Here is a 23,405-nt window from a genome sequence, read left to right on the forward strand (position 1 = left end):
GTGAATAAAATAAGTGTATTGGTCAGAATGTGACTGAGTGATATGCATATGTATGTATAGCTGTTCAAAAGTCCACTTGGGCCTTACAAAGTTGGCTGGACTCAAGAATCTAGAAAAGCAGGAGAGTCATAGGTGTGGGTTTTGTATTTTTATAAATCAACCAACCAACCAACCAACCATGCAAGGTCCAAGTAGAATTTTGAACAAATGGGGCAGTTATACTGTTGAGATTGAGAAGTCAGTATCCTGAGATGCTAAAGCAGCAACTTTTAAAATCTGAGAAGTTGGCCTGTCCACAGCTGCTGAAACCTAAACGTGTGTACCTACAGTTGGATATATATTCACATGGCTTGGCATTTGATTTGTGCTATTTTTTTGGAGCAGAGCCCATTTTTGTAGATCTGCAGGAAATTATTATTGGAAACAATGTGATTCCCAGAGTCCAAATGTTCCTGCATCTGAAGCTAGATTGCTATAGCTACAGTGGAAGCAGGCTTCACTATGGCTCAGCTGTTTGTCACGTTCATAGAGTCAGCTGCCACCTCCAAGCGTAGATTAAGCAGATGGTTATCAGTGTACTCAGAACTGGTCAACAGCAAGATTCTCTCAATTTCATTGTTCAAAAAAACAGCAATTAAGCATCCAAAATATGCTAAAGAATAGAAGGTCTAGGAACTTCCATTATCTACTATATATTTTGGAAAGTGGTTTGTCCATTTGTTTTCTATACAGCCGGAAACCTCTTGAAATATCATAACCAAACTCGACACAAGGATTCCCAAGGTGGGGATGGCAGTCCTTGTCAGAATTTAGATGCTGGATGTCATTTTGAATCAAGACAGTGTACCAAAACATTACTTTGGTGTGACTTTGCCCATTTTTTAGCATGAGTTTGGCTACCTCATGAGCTAATATGGCGCAAGGGTTCCTGGCATGGGGATCTATGTCGATGGTTGGCTGCCAGGCACCATTTTGAATCAAGATGGCAGACTGAAATGTGACTTGGGGTTAGCTATGCCTGTTTATTGGCCATCTCCTGAGATATTATCACCAAACATGGCATGAAGGTTCTCAAGGTCCTCATTATTGTTTGGGTGCCGATATCATTTTGATTCAAGATGGTGGACCATCTTTTGATTCAAGATGTGACTTCGCCTGATTTTTGACATGACTCACAAATTACACTATCCATTTTAAAATCATGATTTTTTTTATTTCCAAAAATTCCCAGACATTGCTGTGCACTCCCTTCTAGTAATCTCATAATGAAAGTTCTGCTGCCTCAGACCAAGAATCCATCTAGACAAGCATTTTGCTTCCGACAGAGGCTCCCCCAAACAGCCTGATGGCATTAGTACGTTCTCACCCTTCAGCAACTGGTATTTACTGGCCTGCTACATCTGAATCTGAAAGGTCAGTCTTGTCTTTGCAGGTTTCATTTGTCAATAGTGATTAATCACAAACAGAATGTTACAGTGTGGAATTTCCTTGTCCAGAGTGCCAGCTACCAATGCCCTTTTCTAGGACACACATTCTCTCCCCTGCCCCTTCATTTTTTTATTTCCCTCAACGGATTTGGCATTCTGTCAGCACTGAGCTATTTGTATTTCTCTAAACCCGGGGTCGCTACCCTTTAGAGACATCTGCTTATAGTTACAAATGAGAAACTCACAGGCAACACAAAAACACACCTTGCAACCATTGGGCAAAGTTCAGCTTGGGGGAGTCAGAAGCCTTCTGGTGCCAGGGAAGGCCCATGGGCACCATGTTGGTGACACCTATTCTAAACCTTGGAATTCTTGACCATATCAATATATCCTTGTTTCTCCGTTTGGGTACAGTCCTGTTGACACCCAACTCAGTTTGCTGTTCAACAGTGAAACAGTCTCCCTCAGGAGGTTGTAGACTCTCCTTGGAGGTTTTTAAGCAGATGTTAGATGGACATCTGTCATGGATGCTTTAGTTGAGATTCCTGCATTGCAGGGGGTTGGACTAGATGACCCTCAGGTCCCTTCCAACTCTGATTCTATGATGTGTTTCATCATATTTTAAAGCCATCTAAGCTAGGGGCATCATGTGACAGTACCCCCAGATTAAGGCTCCCAAGATTTCCCAAACTGCTATATTCAATCATATATACTCCCAAGTACTCAACAAAAAACCCATTGAAACAAAGCCCACCATCAGCTTCTCATGAACTTGCGGGCACTGGACTCTTTCAGTTTGGAATAAATGCAACAGAATGTGGGCATTAGGAAATAGCTGCATCTTTCATTCAATATACCTCTAATCTGTGTGATGCTTACATCTGGTGAGAGAAGGGGATGCCATGAATCAGTTGGGTGTCACCCTATGAAGGGCAGAGTGTAATGAAGGGAGAATGATTTGGAGAACATGGCTGATTTCTGCCAGCAATTGCTGGGCCGACTGTGAAACTTCCTAGTCCTTCTGGGGCCATATTGCCCTTCTGTTGCTTCAACCTTCCACTCACTGAGCTGAATATGAATGACACTGGTTAATAAATCAGTTCTGGGTGTTCTTCTGTCGGTGCTGTTGTTCATATTTTGTCATGCCCTCGGTGGAGCATGGTACTAAAAGCCAAATGAAACATACAATACAGTGCAGCTCTATACTAGCAGAACCAAAGAGTAAGTGTTAATTAAATACTGCATAAAATTCTGTTTGCTTGTAGTTTGAACAGCTGTTAGACAAGCTGTTTTGCTCTACTGCCCTCTAATGGATAATGGAGGGAATACTAGCAAATTTGTCTCTTCCACTCACAAGCTCTTAAATGTTTTTCAGTCACAGCACAGCTGGTTCACACTTAACGCGAATCCATGGTCGGACCGTGCCTTTGGGTCATGTGTTAACCTTGCCCAGTACCTTAAAAATCTGAAGCCATGGTTTGTTGTTGGCTTACAAATCTTGATTTATTTTAACTATGACATGGAGTTATGAGCAAACCCAGTACCTGTCTTTAACCATGGCCACACCTACGCAGATTTTATTGAGCTACAAAGGTATATGATAAGAACATCTAGAAAAATAAAACAAACTTTGCAGAAACAAGGCATGGTTTGTCTGATCATGGTCCATTCCTGTGCTGTTTTTAAAAAGCAAGGGCTTAGGCCTGTGTTCAAACCAAGCCAATGGGGGGGGGGGGGGGGAGAGAAGAACTCTGACTGTTTTGGAATTGACAGCAGTGTACCAAAAATTTCCTGCTCCACTTTCAGCCAATATATTAGGAACAATTAGGAAACAATATTGTGCAATTTGCTTTTTGAACACCACATTCTCCAATGCTTTCAATTAAATGCTGCTTTTTAAGTGCTTCAAGCTCTGTGGTAGTTAAGGAATATTCACTCTTTGTGATGGAATGGGTCTGGACTCAGAATCTGGCAGCAGAACTTTGCTCATGGGATGCTTCCACAGGAAAAATGGACAGGAGACAATGTGATTTCTGCTGATTCCTCCTGCAAAGCTGGAAGCTGCAGTGGGGAAAGGGAATTGGGAAAAGCCTGTTTCTCCAGTGAGAATCTCCAAGTAGAATGAATGCTTCAGTCCACAGAAAGCACCTTCTGGTTCCAACCCATAGGGGGGAAATTGGGAAAGACCAAAGTGAAATACCTTTGTGGTTTAGATGCTGAACTCTACCACAGCTCTCATGGTCTCCTTTCTTTCATCACCATCTTGGTGGGGTGGCTGTTCCTGTAACTCTGCCACTATACAGGCTTACATTACATTACATTACATTACATTACATTACATTACATTAGGCTCCACTATGTGAAGTTTAAAGGGGGGAAAGTGAGTTTTCATATATATATATATATGTGTGTGTGTGTGTGTGTGTGTGTGTGTGTACGTGTACATATATTTTGGGGAAACAACCTTATTCTCCCCACACTCTGCAGCATTCCTGCAACCATTTCTTTCAATCTCTCATTCTCTGGCCAAACAGCTCTTTGTACGGCTAAGCTCACCCCAAGCATCCTTCCAAGGGAGAGCAACCCCATTCCCCAACCTACCTCCTGAAGGTGGGGAACATCCACCCCAAGAGCCTTCTTCCTGGGATTGAAGCACAGTTTATTGGCCCACCTAAACACCTAATGTTTAGGGGAGTTTTTAATGTGTGACCTTTTAATGTATTTTTAATCTTTGTTGGAAGCCGCTCAGAGTGGCTGGGGAGACCCAGCCAGATGGGCGGGGTACAAGTAATACTATATATTGTTGTTGTTGTTATTATTATTATTATTATTATTAATGACTGCTCCCAAAAGCTTCACATACAGGGGAGTCTTTAGCATGTGCTGCCGGAGTGCAAAGATCTGCCTAGCGCCCCCAAGTCTGACAAGTGCCGCCGTTGTGAATGACAAGCGCCACCACTAGCACGGCATGTCTTTGGTAAATGAGCGCACAAAGTCCTTTAGTGAAACAGAAGGTATACATTTCGATAATACCTAGGTATATATGTATTTTCTTTTTCTAGCTTGATCATAATTATTTATTATTTCATAACAGGTAGATAGTTAAGAGCTTCAGTGGCGGGCGCCTGGCACCATCCAGAATTTGAGGCCTGGGTGCCCTGCACCCCTTGCCCCCCCCCCCGGTAAAGACGGCCCTGTTTGTATAAATGTTCAATAGCACTGGGCAGAGGATAATACTCTGCAGAACCCCACAGGGGTCTGAGGAACACTTACCCAGTGCTACTCTATAGTCACAACCCTGAGGATACAAACAGAACCACTGTAAGACAGTGCCTCTAATACTCATTTCACTATATCAGTCCAGGAGGATACCATGGTCAATGTATTGAAAACCATGGAGAGATCAAGCAGACGTAACGGGGTCACACTCCTGCCCCCTCTCACAATAAAGGTTGATCAAGCCTGATTCAGTTCCCATACCAGATCTGAACTCAGATTGTGGTGGATCTAGATAATCTCATCCAGGAATACCTGCAGTAGCTCCACAATCACCCTCTCCGCCATCTTCAATAATTAAGGGGTCAGACGTATGACATATATAGAAAGCACAAAGAAAGAAAGATCCGTAGGCAGTTTTAAATAGAAAATACTTTACTGGGCAGGGGTTTTTTTTTAGTTAAACACAATGCTTTATAAAACTGGTAATGTAAGAAATAAGTTATTATTTAAAACTTTACATCCATGAGATACATGGCCATTAAAGACCAGATACATGATACTTCGCAGAGGGAAGAAACCTCACTAGCATGTTCAACATCGCCACTGTGGTTTGGAGTTTCAGGTTTAAGAAAGTAGCTCAAACAGCTATTGTGCATTCTGCAGTTCAGTGCAGGAGAAACACCGTGATTAATAATAAAACTTGAGTGTATTTAAGAGTTTAATGATAAATCCAGACAGATAAGGGATAAAGCCTACCAGGAACTTCTAGCTCTTTAGAACGGAATTTGAGCAAAATATTATACTGCTGAAATCCCATTCAGCCCATTGGTGTTTGCACAAACTTACGGCTTGTGCCATAATTTTAGTCAATTGAGCTTGAGCTGAAATCCAAAGAAAAGCACTGAACACAACGTTTCCCCTGAAGTGCAGATTCTATTTTCCATAAAGGAAACAGAGAAAAGAGTACAATGAGTCAGTGATTTTTTTTGGATGGAATTCGTAGCAAAAGAAAGCAAGATGTTATGGAGGGGAACACTATAATCCCTTAGGAATAAACATATAAATCAGGGTTGGCTAACCTATGGCTCTTCAAACATTATTGGACTACAACTCCCACCAATTCTCACCATAAGCTGTGCTGGCTGGAGTTCATGGGAACTGGAGTACAGCAGGATCTGGGAGGATAGCCACCCCTGCTTTAAACTCGGAACTGCATAGAGTTCATTACACACTATCTAAAACAGACTTGCCTTGACTGCTGAACACAGCTGATGTTCTTCCTCACGGTTCAGAGCATTAGATTTAACTCTGTGGCTAAATAGTGAAGCCAGCATGCAGAAAACAATTCATATAAAAAGCACAGTGGGTATTGGACGCAAAGGGATATCAGAGCACAGAAACCAAAGAAGTTAGATATCAAAGGAAGGTGCTGTTAGAACAAGCAGGAGTGTATTAGAAGTGTTACATATAAAAATATAAACATGTTAGGAAGGATATGCCACTAAGTGCTTCCGTTTGGTTTTTCAGGAAGAAAAAGTACACAGAACATACAATGTTAAGAAAGTCATTAAGGAGTCCTGTAATTTCCATTTGGTGCAAAGTTCTCTAGCTGGAAGATTAAGTCGACAGCAGCTTCAACATCTGGAACAATGTGGTTTGGTTCTACTAAAGCAGGATCAAACCTAAAATCCCTGTGCCCATGAAACACAGTCTCAGTTATGCACTCCCTCGTGTCAGAGGGCACCTCTGTGTGAGGGTTGTAAACTCCGGTGCAAACAAGGACAGACCTACAGCTTGTGGCAGTCGCAGATGCTAATTCACTTTCCCAAGTGTTTTCGAGTTCTTCTTCCTGAGAGACTGTGGCAGATCTTGAGCCCCCAGCAGCTTTGGCCTGGATAAGTGCCTTGGAACCTCGTCTCGAGTTCTTTTCTTGAAGGTAGCGGTTGTAAAGATTAGCACCATAAATGTCTGTCATTAGGTTATCCCTAGGGAGTCAATAAAGTTACATCAGCACAAACATATTTCGGGTATATGCGCAATGCACCTGCTGATAGAGCTTGCTATTTCCATTATTACAGTGCACAGACTCTCTTCTGCATACTGCAGTCTATGGGCTTTACGACTGCACACATCTAAGCTCCCTTTCTGGACATCTCACCCCTGGTCTAGCAGCTCTGTGGATCTAAAGCCCAATGAACTGTGTCTCAGAGGGTTTCTCCTTGCCTTTGGGAAAATAAACTTCGCCCTGGTTCATAGAATCTTTTGTACATCCAAACAAGTCGAGAGGAATGATGTGAAAACCAACAAATACTATAATATTAGTGAAATATGCACATGTTACAGGTTCACACATTTTACCACATTTAAGCCATTCATAATAATAATAATAATAATAATAATAATAATAATAATAATAAATTTTATTTATATCCCGCCCTCCCCAGCTGAAGCCGGGCTCAGGGCGGCTAACAACAATAAAACAGTACAAAAGTACAGCACAAACAACACTCTAAAATCATTCATTATAAAATTAATTAATTCAAGCCACTGGCAACCATTGGGCCAGAGCTCCGCAAAGATTGCCGAGGGAGGGAGTCAGGCTGTGCCCTGGCCAAAGGCCTGGTGGAACAGGTCTGTCTTGCAGGCCCTGCGGAAAGATGTCAAGTCCCGCAAGGCCCTGGTCTCTTGTGACAGAGTGTTCCACCAGATCGGAGCCACGGCCGAAAACTTTTCGCACACATACCCACACTGAACCAGTATAGCCAAGGCTGCATATATTTTACCAGATGGCAACAGAAGTCAAGAAGCTGACATCTCGAAATCTTAACGTTTTTAAGGTGTCCCCCCCCCCACCAAAAAAACTTATCACAGGAGTGAAGACTGAAAAGCATGAGCAGGATGTGAGGAAAAGAGAGGCTGACAGTGACTGAGAGCAGAGCTTCAGTGTCCTCCAGAGCTCTCTACAGCAGCAGAGTTCTCCTCTGATGGGCGTCTTTCACTCCACTGCAAGCCAATATATTCTCAGCGCAGAGTGGATGCAATTAGACTTCATTAACAGAAAGCAAAATGAAGCTCAAAACCACCTCAAATCTGAATAAGTATCCCAGCATAAGTGATTAACCAAAAAGGCATAACCGAAAGTGATTGTGATGCAGTCTTCCCAAGGTGAAATCAGCATGATTTGGCCCATGATCTTTCAACACCACGTGAACTAAAAGACAAGCTTATGCAGATAATTAGGATCAAGTCCCACTGAACCCAGTGAGACTTTCTTCTGAGAAAACATGCAGAGAAGTAGGCTGTAACTGCTTAAGCAGACATAAGCAGGTGACTTTATTTGCTACTGACCACTGATGAAAAGATCTGAAAAAGGAGGTTTCAGATTCACCAGGAGCCAGACATTGTAGAACTATATAGCAGATTCTTTCACTTATTTACTGCCTGGCTAAAATTGAAAGAGGAAGGGTGGTTTTGACAATCTGCAATGTCACTGGATATGTTTTAAACAGGTTTTCAGGGGAGAATCACATTTATTCCAGTCCCTAACCACTTTTAAACTCGTAACAATAGCCTACCTAAAACATTCCCCTTCTCAACTGACTGGCAAATCATGAGTTTTGACTCATTCATTTTAACAAGTTTTACGAGTTGCTGTTTGCAACAGGAATGTTTTACGATGAGAAACATCTTACCCAATGGCATAGAGGGTTTGAATAGGCTTCTTCCATTGTTTTGCAGTTGCTTGTGTCCTGATCAGGTATTCTGCATAGTGATAGGTCAGTTCACTAGGCTTTCCCATCAAAGCCTCATATTTCAGCTCTTTGCCAGTGATCTTTTTGTAAATGTTTTCCAAACAAACCATGAATGTTCCATGCCCAAACCTAAAATATACAGAAAATAAAGCTTAGCGAGAATGAATGGTTAGCCAGGATAAAAACAAAATATCACATAAAAAGAGATATTTTTCCAACTTCTATTGAGGTAGATTGTGAAGGCTGAATTAATTCCATCCAGTTTTACATAAATAGGCAGGTGAGTAGCTAACACACATACACTACACTATCCATTTTTTAAAAGCAGTATTTGTTGGTCTCTAAAACAGGGGTAGGCAACCTACGGCCCGGGGGCCGGATGCGGCTCAATCGCCTTCTCAATCCGTCCCGCAGATGGTCCTGGAATCAGCATGTTTTTACATGAGTAGAATGAGTCCTTTTATTTAAAATGCATCTCTGGGTTATTTGTGGGGCATAGGGATTTGTTCATTTTTATTTTTTTTCCAAAATATAGTCCAGCCCACTACATGGTCTGAGGGACGGTGGACCGGCCCACGGCTGAAAAAGGTTGCTGACCCCTGCTCTAAAGAATCCCAGGCAGCGCTGGGAATATCCACTAGTTGCATATATTTTGTACTGATGGGAACCCCCACCCCCACCCATGAACATGGCAAATTAAACTATACCCCTAAAGCAGAAAATAGTAGTTAATTCCAAGCACAATTACAAATCAAAATGGGTCCTGTTCCCTATAACATTACTGGGAATGAAGAAGCACAACCCTCCTCAAACCCCCTTCCCTGGAAACAGTAGCTGTGCTAGTGAGAAATCTCCATTTCATCCTCCCTACCCTACCCCCTGCAACCTGCAATGCTCCTATGACAGGGACACAAGCACTGGGTGTTTGACGGGCATCATCAGGAGTGTGAAAGGGATTGTTTTCGGTTCTTAATTAGTCTTGGACTTCCCACTGACAGAGAAACAGCCAGGTAAGTGCACAGACAGATGGGATAGGATAAATTCTCCTCTGGCTCAGATTTTAATCCAAACTGAGGTATTCCCAGAAGTCATAATGCTTGCCTCATAAGTAAGTTGAGGATTATGGATCAGTGAGGCCCACTCTTCGAATCAAGGAATTATGAATGTTTGTGACATTGATGGTACATTTTCAGTGTTGTATGCTGATGAGCTCGGTGAACTCTTCAGATACCAAGAGTTCTCCCTTGCTGTTTGTACAGATCTTGAAAAATCTGCCAATACTCACTGCCCTTGCCCTACCTTGGAGACTGGGCTTCAGCCATCCACATTAGATCCATGTTGCAAGCCAGTACAGGAATATGTGGGTGAGTTGCCTGAGCATATGGATTCCCAGGATAGCCACTTGTCAAAAGAACATCTATGATCAACTGCAGGTTCGTTTCCCATCTCACTGGCTCACCAAATAGAACAATCGCTACAAGGCAATCAACAGGGACACAAATTAGGTACACAGTTCTACACAGCTACCACAGTGTAACAATTCTGTCCTCGTTACGCTCCATGAGATGGTACAAAGCCCGAAATAAATAGAGCAGAATTCAACTGAGTAGTAACTTATTTGCAGCTATATTGTCTTCAATCAACTTTCGTCTTCAGAAATTCATGAAACAACTCCAGGGTCCATTGTTACCTTCATTCCATTCTTTCACTAATGCTTGATCAGTGTCTGTCTGAAGTGGGCTGCTTCTACACACACACACACACACACACACACACACACACAGACGTTTCAACATACAGGATTTTCTCCACAAAGATGGCAGCCCTGTATGCGCATGGAATCTGCCCCCTTCAGATTGACACCAACCACATATTTCCTGGAGATATGGCTGACAGGTGTGTCAATTATCAATGGGACAGGGCTAGAACTATGCATTCCCACAGGCCCATCTATGTGTTGGGTACCCACACGTACTGAATGCCTGAACAGGGCTAGACTATTGTACAAAGGTGCAGCAAGAATTTACATCTTTGATGTAAAGTAAACACCCCCCTAGGGTGGCGCTGTGGGTTAAACCACAGAGCCTAGGGCTTGCCGATCAGGAGGTCGGCGGTTAGAATCCCCGCGACGGGGTGAGCTTCTGTTGCTCAGTCCCTGCTCCTGCCAACCTAGCAGTTCGAAAGCATGTCAAAGTGCAAGTAGATAAATAGGTACCGCTCCAGCGGGAAGGCAAACGACGTCTCCGTGTGCTGCTCTGGTTCGCCAGAAGCGGCTCAGTCATGCTGACCACATGACCTGGAAACTGTACACCGGCTCCCTCAGCCAGTAAAGCGAGATAAGCGCCGCAACCCCAGAGTCGGCCACGACTGGACCTAATGGTCAGGGGTCCCTTTACCTTTAAACACCCCCCTAGCTAAGATTTTGTCAATTGCTTCAGAATGCGACGTTGCAAGTGCTTCATAAATGAAATTAATAATGGCGATGGTAATTTATGTAGTATGGAATATGGTTTTGGAAGATTTGTTTACGTATGTAGGTTGTTTTATACAGCAGTTTTTAGCAACCGTCTTTTTTTCTGGCCAGGGAGTGGGTGGGCGTTTAGTAAGCTAATGCCTAGTCAACTAGTGACACAATCAGCACAGGTCATAGGGTCTACCTCCTTGCTTTCAAGTTCTAATTTGGAATAGGGATTGTAAAGCTAAGACTTAGATAGCACTGACAGCATCATGGCTTAGCCTAGAATGGCAGCGTTACAAGAGAACTTACTGAAAAGAGACAAACAGGTAAGTTAGTGTTAAAGAGCAAGGGAATATAAACTCTTCATGCTATGCGCCTACCAGTCAGGTTCATCACAACCGGCCCTTGAGGCCATCAAAGTAGTATGTTTTTTGAAAGCCACTATGAATTCTACTTCACTTAGAAATCATGGGCTGCAGGACATACTGACCCTCAATCTTGGGAAGTTCCACTTCAGGTGGATGCTGCAAAGGAAAAAAAAAACAAGCTATCATTACTAAGAAAAGCATCCTGGGGTTTTTCTTTGACTCTGACAGGGACACAAGTCCTGTTCAGATGTACAGTGGTACCTCGCAAGGCGAATGCCTCGGAAGATGAAAAACTCGCAAGACGAAAGAGTTTTCCGTTTTCTGAGTTGCTTCGCAAGACGGATTTCCCTATGGGCTTGCTTCGCAAGATGGAACGTCTTGCGCCTTTTTTTTTTTAAGCCGCCAATGCATTCCTATGGGAAACCGTCAATACACAGTGGTGCTTTGCAAGACGAAAAAACTCGTATAATGAAAAAACTCGCAGAACGAATTAATTTCGTCTTGCTAGGCACCACTGTAATTCTTCGCATGCCCATATACATTTCTAAGAAATAAATGTATACCTATTATAGCAACGAGGAACTGGAAGGGCATCTCTGTTGTTGAAAAGTACTTGCTGCTGGTTGTTGCTTTGGCTTTGTGTCATGCTTCCATACCAGCTGAAACAATTGCTTGAGCCCCTTCACTCACTAATGCAACCCCCTGCTATGTGTTTTAGGGGGGCAAAATTGCCTCAAAATGAACACTTCACTCCTCTGGTCTAGTGCAGCATTGCCTTGCATGCTCAGGACATTTGTATATTACCATTGCGCCCAAATGGATTTTACCTTTTGCACAATACTCAGCAACACAATATCCTAAGTGTAAGGATGAGATAGCACTGGGGAATGGAAGATGCCATTGTGCATTTCATTCTCTTCTCTATTTAAAAAAACATATTTTAATAACAATCAAATTCGTTTTGTTGTCAACAGAAACAAAAATCTTGCACTTCCTTCACAGTTAAAATTCACAATTTTCATGATGGGATTCAAGCATACAACAGACACTTTTCAACTGATTATTCCTTGCAGGCTTGTGATACCACCCTCAAAACAGGCCAGACAAATTAACTTATTATAGGAACCCCATGAAATTTGATCATCCTCTTCCATTTCCTTTCCTTCCTCCAAAACGAACTTAGATGTGTGCACATGCGCACTCCAGCATAAGGAAGAAAGGACATTCACCTAAGAAAAAGTGACCTAAGAAAAAGCTTCACAAGGTAATGCAGCTACACATGGCTACTTTCCACAAAGGAAACGAGGAAGTACAGGTAATTAAAGTGCTGGTCAGTGTCCCAGCCCCTTCCTCCTGAACTCATCTGGTTCAGTCCAACTCTCCTGTCCTCTTCAACCTGACACGATACTTGGGCAATGCTTTCATTAGTTCTTGGAAACATTTCCTGCTCTTTTCATTGCAGCCTAATCTATTGTGAGATCAGTCAATATTGGGTAACCTTCAGAACAAACTGTACAACCTTTTAAATGCTGTGGACAATATACAGGCAATTAAATTTGTCTTTCATTTGTCTATATAGCAACTGCTTGGAAATAGATTTTGAGGAGTTAAGCTAGTAGAACATCCTATATTTATGAGCACATAAAGAGCGGTCAGAGAGACTTCAAGGGCCAAACCAGGCTGTTAGGTAGGACATTTTTTGTTAAGGACAATACAAAGCTCTCAAATCAATCATTAAGAGAAATGATCTGTAGTAAACAATATACTCACTGAAACTTTAGGTCTTCTGTCATGGTCAACCATGTCCAATAAGGGAAAGTTTTCTCGCAGCCTGTCGATTGTAATAGGCTGACAAAATCCAACACTAGCAATGTATTTGGTTATGGATAACAATACAATTTTATTGCAACATTTTTCTGGAATGTACATTTCTGCTTTATGAAACAAGCAATAAATTTGATTTGGCAGTAACTTCTTTTTTTCCAAGCCACACAACCAAGAATTACTACTACTACTACTACTACTACTACTACTACTACTACTACTATTTTAGGATCCACTCCTGCTGTATTCATTCCCTACAGCCAAGACAAGAACCCACAATGGCTTCAGAACGAGCTTGCAGTCTCCCTTTCACACAAACACACAGCATAACCACAACAGTGACTGGACAGCTGTTAGCGGCAGCCTCTCTGTGTAAGCCAGATACGGCCTGCTCAAAGAGAGCAAGAAACTGAGGCAGCAACCAGGAGCTGGAAAGGTTAATAAAGAAAATTGGAAATGTTTCCTCTTCTTTGCCTGCCCCTCATTTCCCTTGCTGCGTTATATATTTCAAGACCACACTTAAGAGCTGACTGATTTCATCAGAGTTCATTGACAGCATAAACTACAAGATGCACCTATTAATCACTGTACGAAAAAACCGAAAGCTTTTTCCATATACAGTGGTACCTCTGGTTACGTAATTAATTCGTTCTGGAGGTCCGTTCTTAACCTGAAACTGTTCTTAACCTGAAGCACCACTTTAGCTAATGGGGCCTCCCACTGCTGCCACTGCGCAATTTCTGTTCTCATCCTGAAGCAAAGTTCTTAACCCGAGGTACTAATTCTGGGTTAGCGGAGTCTGTAACCTGAAGCATATGTAACTTGAAGCGTATGTAACCCAAGGTACCACTGTAACCTGGAATAAGCTACATCTTCCAAAGGATACTGCTTAGCAATATCAAGAAGAGGCCCTTGTCCAGACACAAGAACACATTTGTCATGGTAACGTCTGAACATTCGCAAAGGACTGTGGGACATCATGACTTGGTCTTGGGAAATCTGTGAGAGAAAGAATGGGAGATCAGTTCCTTAATTAATATGCTCTCTTTTACCTCGGACATCTTTGCTCATAAAAATAGTCCTGAAAAATTAATTCAGATCAGATTTCTGTTTTCACAGCACACAACCAGTGCTTAAAATAGTTCTTGCCTCAGTCTCTCTCCACACCCAGCATCTGATTCTTGTTTCAGAGGTAAGGTTTAAATTAAGCCATATACAGATTCTGAAGCAAAACAATAATGAGAAAACAGCTTACAATTCATGAGGTTAATGTTACTTGGATAGAAGTACACACAATTTGCCCTGTAAAACATGAAGCTGATAAGCATTTTAATCCCCTAAGAGAAACCCTTGAAATGATTCGGAACATATTGCATCTATTTTAAAAGACACCTGTAAGATTTGGGACTGAGGTTTAAAGTTGTTGTCTTTATGAAGGCAAGACAAGAACTACTGAACTAAGTAGACTATTTATAAAACAGAAATATTCCTTCATTATTCATGTGATTTAAAAACACACACACACATACAAAAGGCATTAAAATTACTCACTGGCACTCCAAGAATATGAGACAACTGGTCTGCTTTCTTCTGACGAAGACAGTTTCCAGCATTTGTGACAAATACTACAGGAACCGAAAACTCTCCCTGAGAATTAAGTAGTTTTTGAAAGGCTTTTCTTGCGCCTGGAATTGGTGTCTTTCCTCGTACCAATACTCCATCAATGTCAAACAGAAAGCCAAAGGTAGGTTGTATGTTGAGCTGAAATAAAAGAAAGCTTGTATTCATGATACAGTCATACCTCAGGTTACAGACGCTTCAGGTTGTGCGTTTTCAGGATACGGACGCGCCGAAACCCGGAAGTACCAGAACAGGAAGTACCAGAACATCGCACTTTGCACATGTGCAGAAGCGCCGGATCGCAACCCGCGCATGCGCAGCGCTGCAGGTTGCAGATGCTGCGGGTTGCGGACGTGCCTCCTGCACGGATCACGTTCGCAACCCGAGCGTCCACTGAACTATTTATTTGTTTGTTATATATCTCCTGCCTTTCCTCCATGTGTGGTTCTCCCTACCACCACCACCACCGTAAATCCCACATTGGTGTAACTTCTAAGGTTTAGCAATAACATTCTTTGGCCATGAAAAGCCATTTTGTTAGACAACATTTTAAGACATGTTTGAAGAATGAAACGGATGCGTATCAGATAAAGAACAATTAAGCTGGGGTCAATGGCAGAGGCCAAATGCTATATGAGCTATAAATATTTCCAGTTAAATTAATTATGTGATCTGCTTCATCTCAACCTACACTCAAATAATATATTATTCCTTCTAAACCAGTTTGTAATGTTAGAAAGGGCACAGTTGGCAAGAAATTAACAACAACAACAAAATATTTATTTAGGTCAGTCAGCAAATCTTCCACTAATGGCTTACAGGACTAAGGAAGCACCAAACACTAAGATGTTGCGAAGGCCAAGCAGTATGTGGACTTGCACAAGTTTAAAAAGCAGCTCCAGAGTCGGTGTTCGGAAAACTGCTCCTTGGAAATGGATAATACGTAATTACATGTGCTGCTTGCGTATTCTCACATGCATAAAGGAAATTACCAGCTCAGTGATATTGCCCCTCTTTGGGATCTCCTTGCAAAAATATACTTTTGTTTTCCTAGGATAGTGAGAAATGCTCTCCCTCTATAAAAACATGTCTTGGCCTCATCTTTAAAATCAACCTTTTTCCAGTGTTAAGGGGGTGAGTGTGCAGTTGCTTACAAAGCCAAAATGGCATCACCCACAAAAAAGAGGTGCAGATATGGGGGGGGGGGAGAGATCCTGAGATTTTGACAGGTATAAAAAGTTTTTTAAAAAGGGCTAGAAAGCCCAAAACACAGGAGAATTCATTCTGGTGTGCTTGTGAGTAGATTGGAGAAGGGGGGCGGGGAGAGGAGATGATTCAGCTGCTATGCGAAAGGAAGAGTGTTATATTATTGGGACTAAAGGAGAATCAAAAGGCACTGGTGGAAGAAGGTGGGTGTGGTGGGGGTGCAGCACCCCAAGTGTCATCCTGGGGGTGGGGTGACATTTGGCGTGCCGCCCACCCATGACTCGGACTCCCACGCCTACCGTGAGCAAAGCGGTGAGAGCCGTCGGGGGAAGCGGGAGGTGCTGTGTCGTTTTGCCACTTTGCTCACGGTAGGCGTGGGAGTCTGAGTCACAGGCAGGCGGCGCACTGAATGTCACCCCCCTTTGCACCAGTGGCAAAGCAGCTCCCCGCTTCCCCCGGCGGCTCACGGTAGGCGTGGCAGTTGCAGGAGGGCACCCTCCACGCCCTGTCCCCCTTGGGAGCGCGCCCGCCCTGGCCAGCACAGGCATATACTCCGCCACTGTCAAAAGGTAAAATTTTCGGTCTCCATTTCTTCCATATGGTCAAATCTGATTCTAGAAAATGTCTTCTTGTGTCTTGTTGTCCATTTTCTAATAAGGGAGTAAATGCATAAAGTCTTGGAACAGTTTTTAATGAGATTCTAGGCTGGATTAACTTCTACTGGGAATATAGTCAGCAAGCAACACAATCTGCAGATCTTACGGATTTAGTCTCTCTTTCCTCAGAATAGTGTAATCAAAATGGAAAGAAAATTAAGTTTAACTTTTCTGGCAGCATAAGCCGATTTTCCTCTGTCACGAAAAGCTTAGAAGGAGAATCACTACATTTCAACTAGAATAGACAAGTACAAACACAGTGTACACATTAAAACTTTATTTAAAACATCTGATCAAGGAAGTATTCAAATTAAAATCTGGTTATTTTTAAAGGTGATACTTTCCCTGACAACAAGGTACAGACATGTTTCATTAGACCCAACTGCCGCTAGAATAAATATATTTTAAAATTGTCCAGTAGCACCTTAGAGACCAACTAAGTTTGTTCTTGGTGTAAGCTTTGGTATGCATGCATGTGTGCATCTGAAGAAGTGTGCATGCACATGAAAGCTTATACTAAGAACGAACTTAGTTGGTCTCTAAGGTGCTACTAAGGTCCGTATAGTTAAAGCTATGGTTTTCCCAGTAGTGATGTATGGAAGTGAGAGCTGGACCATAAAGAAGGCTGATCGCCGAAGAATTGATGCTTTTGAATTATGGTGCTGGAGGAGACTCTTGAGAGTCCCATGGACTGCAAGAAGATCAAACGTATCCATTCTTAAGGAAATCAGCCCTGAGTGCTCCCTGGAATGACAGATCCTGAAGCTGAGACTCCAATACTTTGGCCACCTCATGAGAAGAGAAGACTCCCTGGAAAAGACCCTGATGTTGGGAAAGATGGAGGGCACAAGGAGAAGGGAACGACAGAGGACGAGATGGTTGGAGAGTTTTCGCGAAGCTACCAGCATGAGTTTGACCAAACTGAGGGAGGCAGTGGAAGACAGGAGTGCCTGGCGTGCTCTGGTCCATGGGATCACGAAGAGTTGGACACGACTAAACAACTAAAAAACAAAGGTGCTACTGGGACATTTTTTAAAAAAAATTAAAATATATTTTGTCTGCGTCAGACCAATACGGCTACCTACCTGAATCTGCCACTAGAATAATTCAGTAAATTACCATCTGTTCATGCAAAGCTTTCAATGCTTCATCAATAGCTCTGAGTTTGTCACAATATTCTCAAAAATATTTTGTCCCTGTCTGACATTACAACATCAAGCTATGGAAGGTGGAAACATTCACAGTTGTAAACACCGCTGTGTCCTTACTGCAATCTGCCACTCACAGCAACAAAGGAAACTCCTCCAGGATCTGTCTGCTCCATCCCTTTTCAAGTTTAATGCCACAGTGCTTGTGGCTGTGCTACACAGATGCACAAAGGAGACAAGAGTTCAGTTCACAAGGGTGGCTGAATTTAAGTAGCTGTGGGTTTTTTTAGTAACATTTGAAATTATAAGTGTTTCAATGGTTACCCATCCACCCTCAAGGAAGGTAAATACTACAAATGTAAACAAATAAAGCTAATGCCCGATATGAATATTTGTCATTTGATTGAAATACCTTTTTGCTTTCAATAAAAATAGGAGTTGAAAGAATCCCAAGAAGTGTGAGTACATAATGCCTTTCCTGTTGGGAGTCTATGACCCCCTGATGTGTCTACTTTGCAATTCATGATACAGGCTTATATGAAATAAGGTAGGACCCTACCCTGTCGCCCAACATCTATCACAAATTTCACAAATGAAACATCTCAACACACCATCAATCTACACACTTTATACAGTGGTGCCTCGCAAGACGAAAAGAATCCGTTCCGTGAGTCTCTTCGTCTAGCGGTTTTTTCGTCTTGCGAAGCAAGCCCATTAGCGGATTAGCGCTATTAGCGGTTTAGCGGCTATTAGCGGCTATTAAAGGCTTAAGGGATTAGCGGATTAGCTGCTAAAAGGCTATTAGCAGTTTAGTGCCTTAGAAAAAGGGGGTGGGGAGCGGAAAAAAAAACCCCAGGAATCGCAAGACATTGCGAAGCAAGCCCATAGAGAAATTCGTCCTGCGAAGCACCTCCAAAACGGAAAACCCTTTCGTCTAGCGGGTTTTCCGTCTTGCGAGGCATTCGTCTTGCGGGGCACCACTGTATTTCTTAAGTTTCTTGTTTACAGGCAGCGACCATTTTAGGCATGTCCAATTGACGCATGAACACCGGTGTGTGGGTCCTCTTGGACCCAGAAGAAGGCAGAATGGGGGCAGAAACAGGTGTGGGGCAGGGCGGTGGAAGACTCTGCTAACACACACAGGGGCCAGAAACAGAGCCCTCGCATGAAATGGTTGCTGCCTGTAATTCTTTAGATCTGAACTTAGACTTCAAACAAATTAGCATTCAGATTGCTTCTTTATTTGAACTCTTTATATGTTACCCTTCATAATATTTATTCCACATTGATTTACACTGTACTTTTTTTAATCCCACAGACAGCTTTCCTGGTTATGTGGCCAGCATTACTAAACCGCTTCTGGTGCAACAGAACACCGTGACGGAAACTGCAGCAGTACCTATTTATCTACTTGCACTGGTGTGCTTTCGAACTTCTAGGTTGGCAGAAACTGGGACAGAGCAACGGGAGCTCACCTCGTCGTGGGGATTCGAACTGTCGACCTTTCGATCCGCAAACTCAAGAGGCTCAGTGGTTTAGACCACAGTGCTATCCGCTCCCTCCTTACCTTTTACCCTGCATATACAGCCAAGCAGAGGTTTTCAGGAACCATCCCACATGTAGAATGGTGATGCTAATTTGGGGTCAGAGTCTGAGTGAGAAGCAGTTAACCTAAACAAAGAATCCTTTCTCAAACTTATTTACTCACACAACACATCTCAATCTCATATAGCCAGTCATCATGTTTCAACTTCCTATTGCCAAGAAAGAAAAAAATAACTGCTGCTGCACTGTGTGCATTTGCTATAATGTTGATTTATGTTAAATGAACTTTTTAATCGTTGATTTTTTCAGTGTTATGTTGTAGGGATATTATATTTTTTATAATGTTTCATTATCAAACTTGTGCATTTACACTGTTTTTCTGTGAACTGCTTTGAACAAAGATTTATTTGTAGGAAATGCAGTATATAAATAATATGGCCATCAGTTCTTGCAAGGTATACAAGAGAGGCAGGGAACCTATGGTCCTCCAGACATTGTTGGCAACCAAGCCCATTCAAGCTGGGCATTTAAACCGGAGCTATTCCAGAGCCTTTGAAAATCCCAGGAGTCTGCAGTTCAAATGCCCAGCTTACATAACAAAACTAAAGCAATCACTGCAGGTGCAAACATATCCCAAATTTGCTTTTCCCTTCAGGATTACTCCATGCATATGTAAATAAAACTGAAACAAGCTAAGGGAATGTTTATTAAAATTATTAAATTATTAAAATTAACCTGTTGCATAAGCAAGCCTCTTCAGCTGCTGGGGATTGCTTTGACATTAATGTTAGTCTGTGATTCTGTGCTATACTCTAGAGAAACAGCATGACAGGGAAAATAGCTGTTCTTGGTGATGGAAAAGGCAGCACATACTCAAATACCATTATTTTGTTTTATTTACACTGGAATCACTTTATTTTTTAAAGCATTTATTTATAATCTTTTTTTTTTTAAAAAAAGGAGATAACTTCCTTTTAAAAAACACCTGAATGTAATGCAAACATATTAAAGATTTCACTCGTGTCCTCTCAAATACAAGACCAGGACCCTCCAGCAACCATTGGGTGTTAAAAGCCTGCTGTTCTATGTAAAATAAACAAATTAAAGGAAACAGTGTATGACTACTGAGGTCAAGCATTATTAGAATGACACATCTAGGTCATGTATTCTAATGTTGTATCTAGACTGTCAACCAAGTAGCATGGGCACTTAATTTCCTTGTCATACATTTGACAAGGAAACTCCATTGGGAAATGACTGTAGCTTAGTGGCACAGCATGTGCTTTGCACGCAGAGGTCCCACATTCAGCCCCATTGTATGTCCACATAGGACTGGAAGAGACTCCTGCCTGAAAATATGGAAAGCTCCTGCAGGTCAGTGGGTAGTCAAAACTAGGTTTGGTGACCTCTTAGCCATTATACTGACAGCTGTCCATATGGAGATATAGTCAGATGTTGGGAAACTGGCATTGAGCTGAACATGGATTCTTGGTATACCAGAGTAAGGTCAATAACACTGGCTGAGAAACATACAGCCCTGTGCCTGTTTATTCAGAAGTTAAATACTATGTAGCTACTACTAAGCAAGTGTTTTACACATTTTTTAAGTTTTATTTTTTAAGTATGTGGTCATGCTCAGCGTCCTTAAGTAGAGGGCAGGCCGCACCAACCACAAATTCTTAATTTCCCATTTGTTCTGCAAAGCAAAAGTGCTCCATGACCAAAGAGTCTGGATTATGCTTCTGCGCAGCAAGAACACTGTGTTGTAACTGCCAAGAGTTACATATTAATTGCTATGGCAACCTATTAGTATACATACTCATACAGAAAATCTACCAACAAGACAGGAATTGGAACCAGCCCTTTTTCTACCAGGTCTCTTTCTCATTCCAGAATTGAGAAGTACTAACAAGAAAAAGAACATGTTCCAGGGGGTTGAGTCCTCATTCCTTCACATGGTTAAGACCAGTCTTGACACCACAGGTGAAGAGAAGAGTAAATTTTAAAAAAAGAAGCCAGAGAAGTGGGAAAAGTAGGCTGGTGTGCACCACTAGGCAACTACGAAGGCTCTAGCACATTGTGAGAACTCACCATTGCAGCAGCGATTACCAAATGGAAGTGATTGCTTCTCAGCAGGCAGGCAAGCAAGCAATGTTGAAGATGACCAGGACAGCCTCCATTCACCAACTAGATCTAAGCAGCACAGGGGGATTCAAACCCAACCACTGCCTGCCCAAAGATTGTGTAGAGTTGGCAGATGGCTTTGTACTTGTCCCTGATGCTAAGCCAGGTGAGCAAGTAGCAGAGGTGGGTTCAAGGACCCCACCACACACTTTCTGCTCCCCCATCTGCTCCCTCTGGCTGCTGCCCATGCTTGTCTGACAGACCCAACACAGAAGCACAGAAGACTTCTGTTGAATCTGCCACCCCTAGAAGGAAGATTTGCACCCAAAAGTGTGCAGCAGCAGCAGCAGCAGCAGCAGCAGCAGCAGCATCCCATCTCAAGGATGGACATTTTCTTATATGAAAAAAAGGAAACAGAAGCAATGCTGGGAGGGAGGGAAGGTGAAACGAGATCCTAGTGGTGCAGCAATAAAGCTGCTATCACATTTGCAAAGCTAAGTAAGGTTAAGTATGGTTTCAAACTGGATGGTGAATGGGCGTTTTGAGATTCCAGCATTGCAGGGGGTTGGACTAGATGACCCCAGGGTCCCTCCCAACTCTGTGATTCTATGATGAAAGAAAGAAAGAAAGAAAGAAAGAAAGATGGAGATAGGAAGGGGAAAGAGGCAAAAAGAAGAGGCAGGTAGCTTGAAAAGAATGAACGGTTAATGAAATGTCCTGCCCCACAACAACAAAAATTTCAAGCCCGTTAATTCACATAAAAGGTGCCTTTCAGTGGCCAATCAGCATTCCCAAGGAACTTACGAAAGAGGAGGAGGAGGAGGAGGAGGAGGAGAGGGAGCAGACTAAGAGCACAAAACAAACAAAGCAGCAGCTCAAGTTAAAAGTTAATACAGCACTACGCTAAGACCGTGAAGCCTCAGAGGAAGGAAACAAGACCCCTTTCCTCTTCCCCCTTCTCGTTTCCCTCCCCCTCCCTCATCAGCTCCTTTCGTTTTTCTTTCCTTTTTGTTTAAGAAACAGTCCAGCCCCTCCATCAACCGCTCCAAAAAGAAGCTGAGAGAGGGAGGCCGCCCCATCCCATGCGCGCTGCCCGAAGCCCAGGAGCAGCCCCAGCCCTGCGCCCCCGACCCCCACTCAGTGCAGCGAGGTACCTGCGAGCCCGCCTTGCTCTTCCCCGGGGCCGGGGCGGCAGGAGCAGCCGAGGCGGCGGCGCTGGCGCTGCAAAGCCTTCTCAGCCCCGGAGGTGGCAGAGGGCGGCGGAGGAGCGGCGGCAGCAGCAGCATTCCCCTCATGGCGGACCCTTCGCGGAGACGGAGCTCTCAGCCCGGCGGCGGCGGCCCCTCCGTCGGGTCTTGCTCCTGCCAGTGTCCAGTCGGGCGCCGGCGCCGCGCCGGGCAGCAGCGACAGCCGACACCGGCTTCGCCTCATTCCCCGCAGGCTCCTCCTCCTGCCTACGCTGCAGCCTCGCGGGGTGGAGCCTGCTCGACGGCTCCGACTTGCCCCGCGGGGCTTCCTCGCCGCCTCCGCGTTTCGCCAGCCAGGCCGCGTCTTCTCCAGCGCCGCCCTCTCTTAAAAAAAGTTCCAAGTGTAAGGCAGTGTGTTTTCTCCCCCCCCCGCGTTTCTTCCTATTTATTTATTACATTTCTATACCACCTTTTTCTTCCAAGGAGCTCAAGGTGGTGGACAGGGTTCCATAGCTCCTCCCAACAACCCTGTGATGGAGGCAAGGCTACGAGATGGTGAGCGGCCCAAGGTCACCCAGTGAGCTTCATGACTCAGTGGGGATTGAAACTCTGGCCTCCCCCAGGTCAGTCTAACGCTCTAACCATTAGGTCATGCTGGCTCTTCCCCCCCCTTTTTTTTTGCTGCAGGGGGTTACTGGCTTATATGGATTATGCCTGGTTATCCTCTGCCTCTAGCTCCCCACACTAATGCACATTGTTGGCACAAAGGAGTAGGAAGGCAGATGACAGAGGGAGAAATGGGAGTAATGGCAACATGCAGCAGCAAGGCAAGGACCTCCCTGGTCCAAGACCATGCAAATCTACATTTCAA

The 23,405-nt window shown here is 43.3% G+C and overlaps 1 protein-coding gene across 1 annotated transcript; it reads right to left on the reverse strand.

The window, feature by feature from the left end:
* Window positions 1–5,060: 5,060 nt before the first annotated feature.
* Window positions 5,061–22,824, reverse strand: LOC310672241 (haloacid dehalogenase-like hydrolase domain-containing 5). The gene is made up of 8 exons (XM_083429075.1): window positions 22,502–22,824; window positions 14,600–14,809; window positions 13,935–14,047; window positions 12,995–13,088; window positions 11,347–11,380; window positions 9,698–9,872; window positions 8,339–8,527; window positions 5,061–6,631 (listed from the first exon to the last, which is right to left on the reverse strand). The coding sequence occupies exons 1-8, from the start codon at window positions 22,640–22,642 to the stop codon at window positions 6,214–6,216; spliced, it is 1,374 nt and encodes a 457-aa protein (XP_083285201.1). The 5' UTR covers window positions 22,643–22,824; the 3' UTR covers window positions 5,061–6,213.
* Between the last annotated feature and the right edge of the window lie 581 nt (window positions 22,825–23,405).

Source organism: Podarcis tiliguerta, assembly GCF_965153285.1.
Source record: "Podarcis tiliguerta genome assembly, chromosome: 2".
Classification (NCBI taxonomy): Eukaryota; Metazoa; Chordata; class Lepidosauria; order Squamata; family Lacertidae; genus Podarcis; species Podarcis tiliguerta.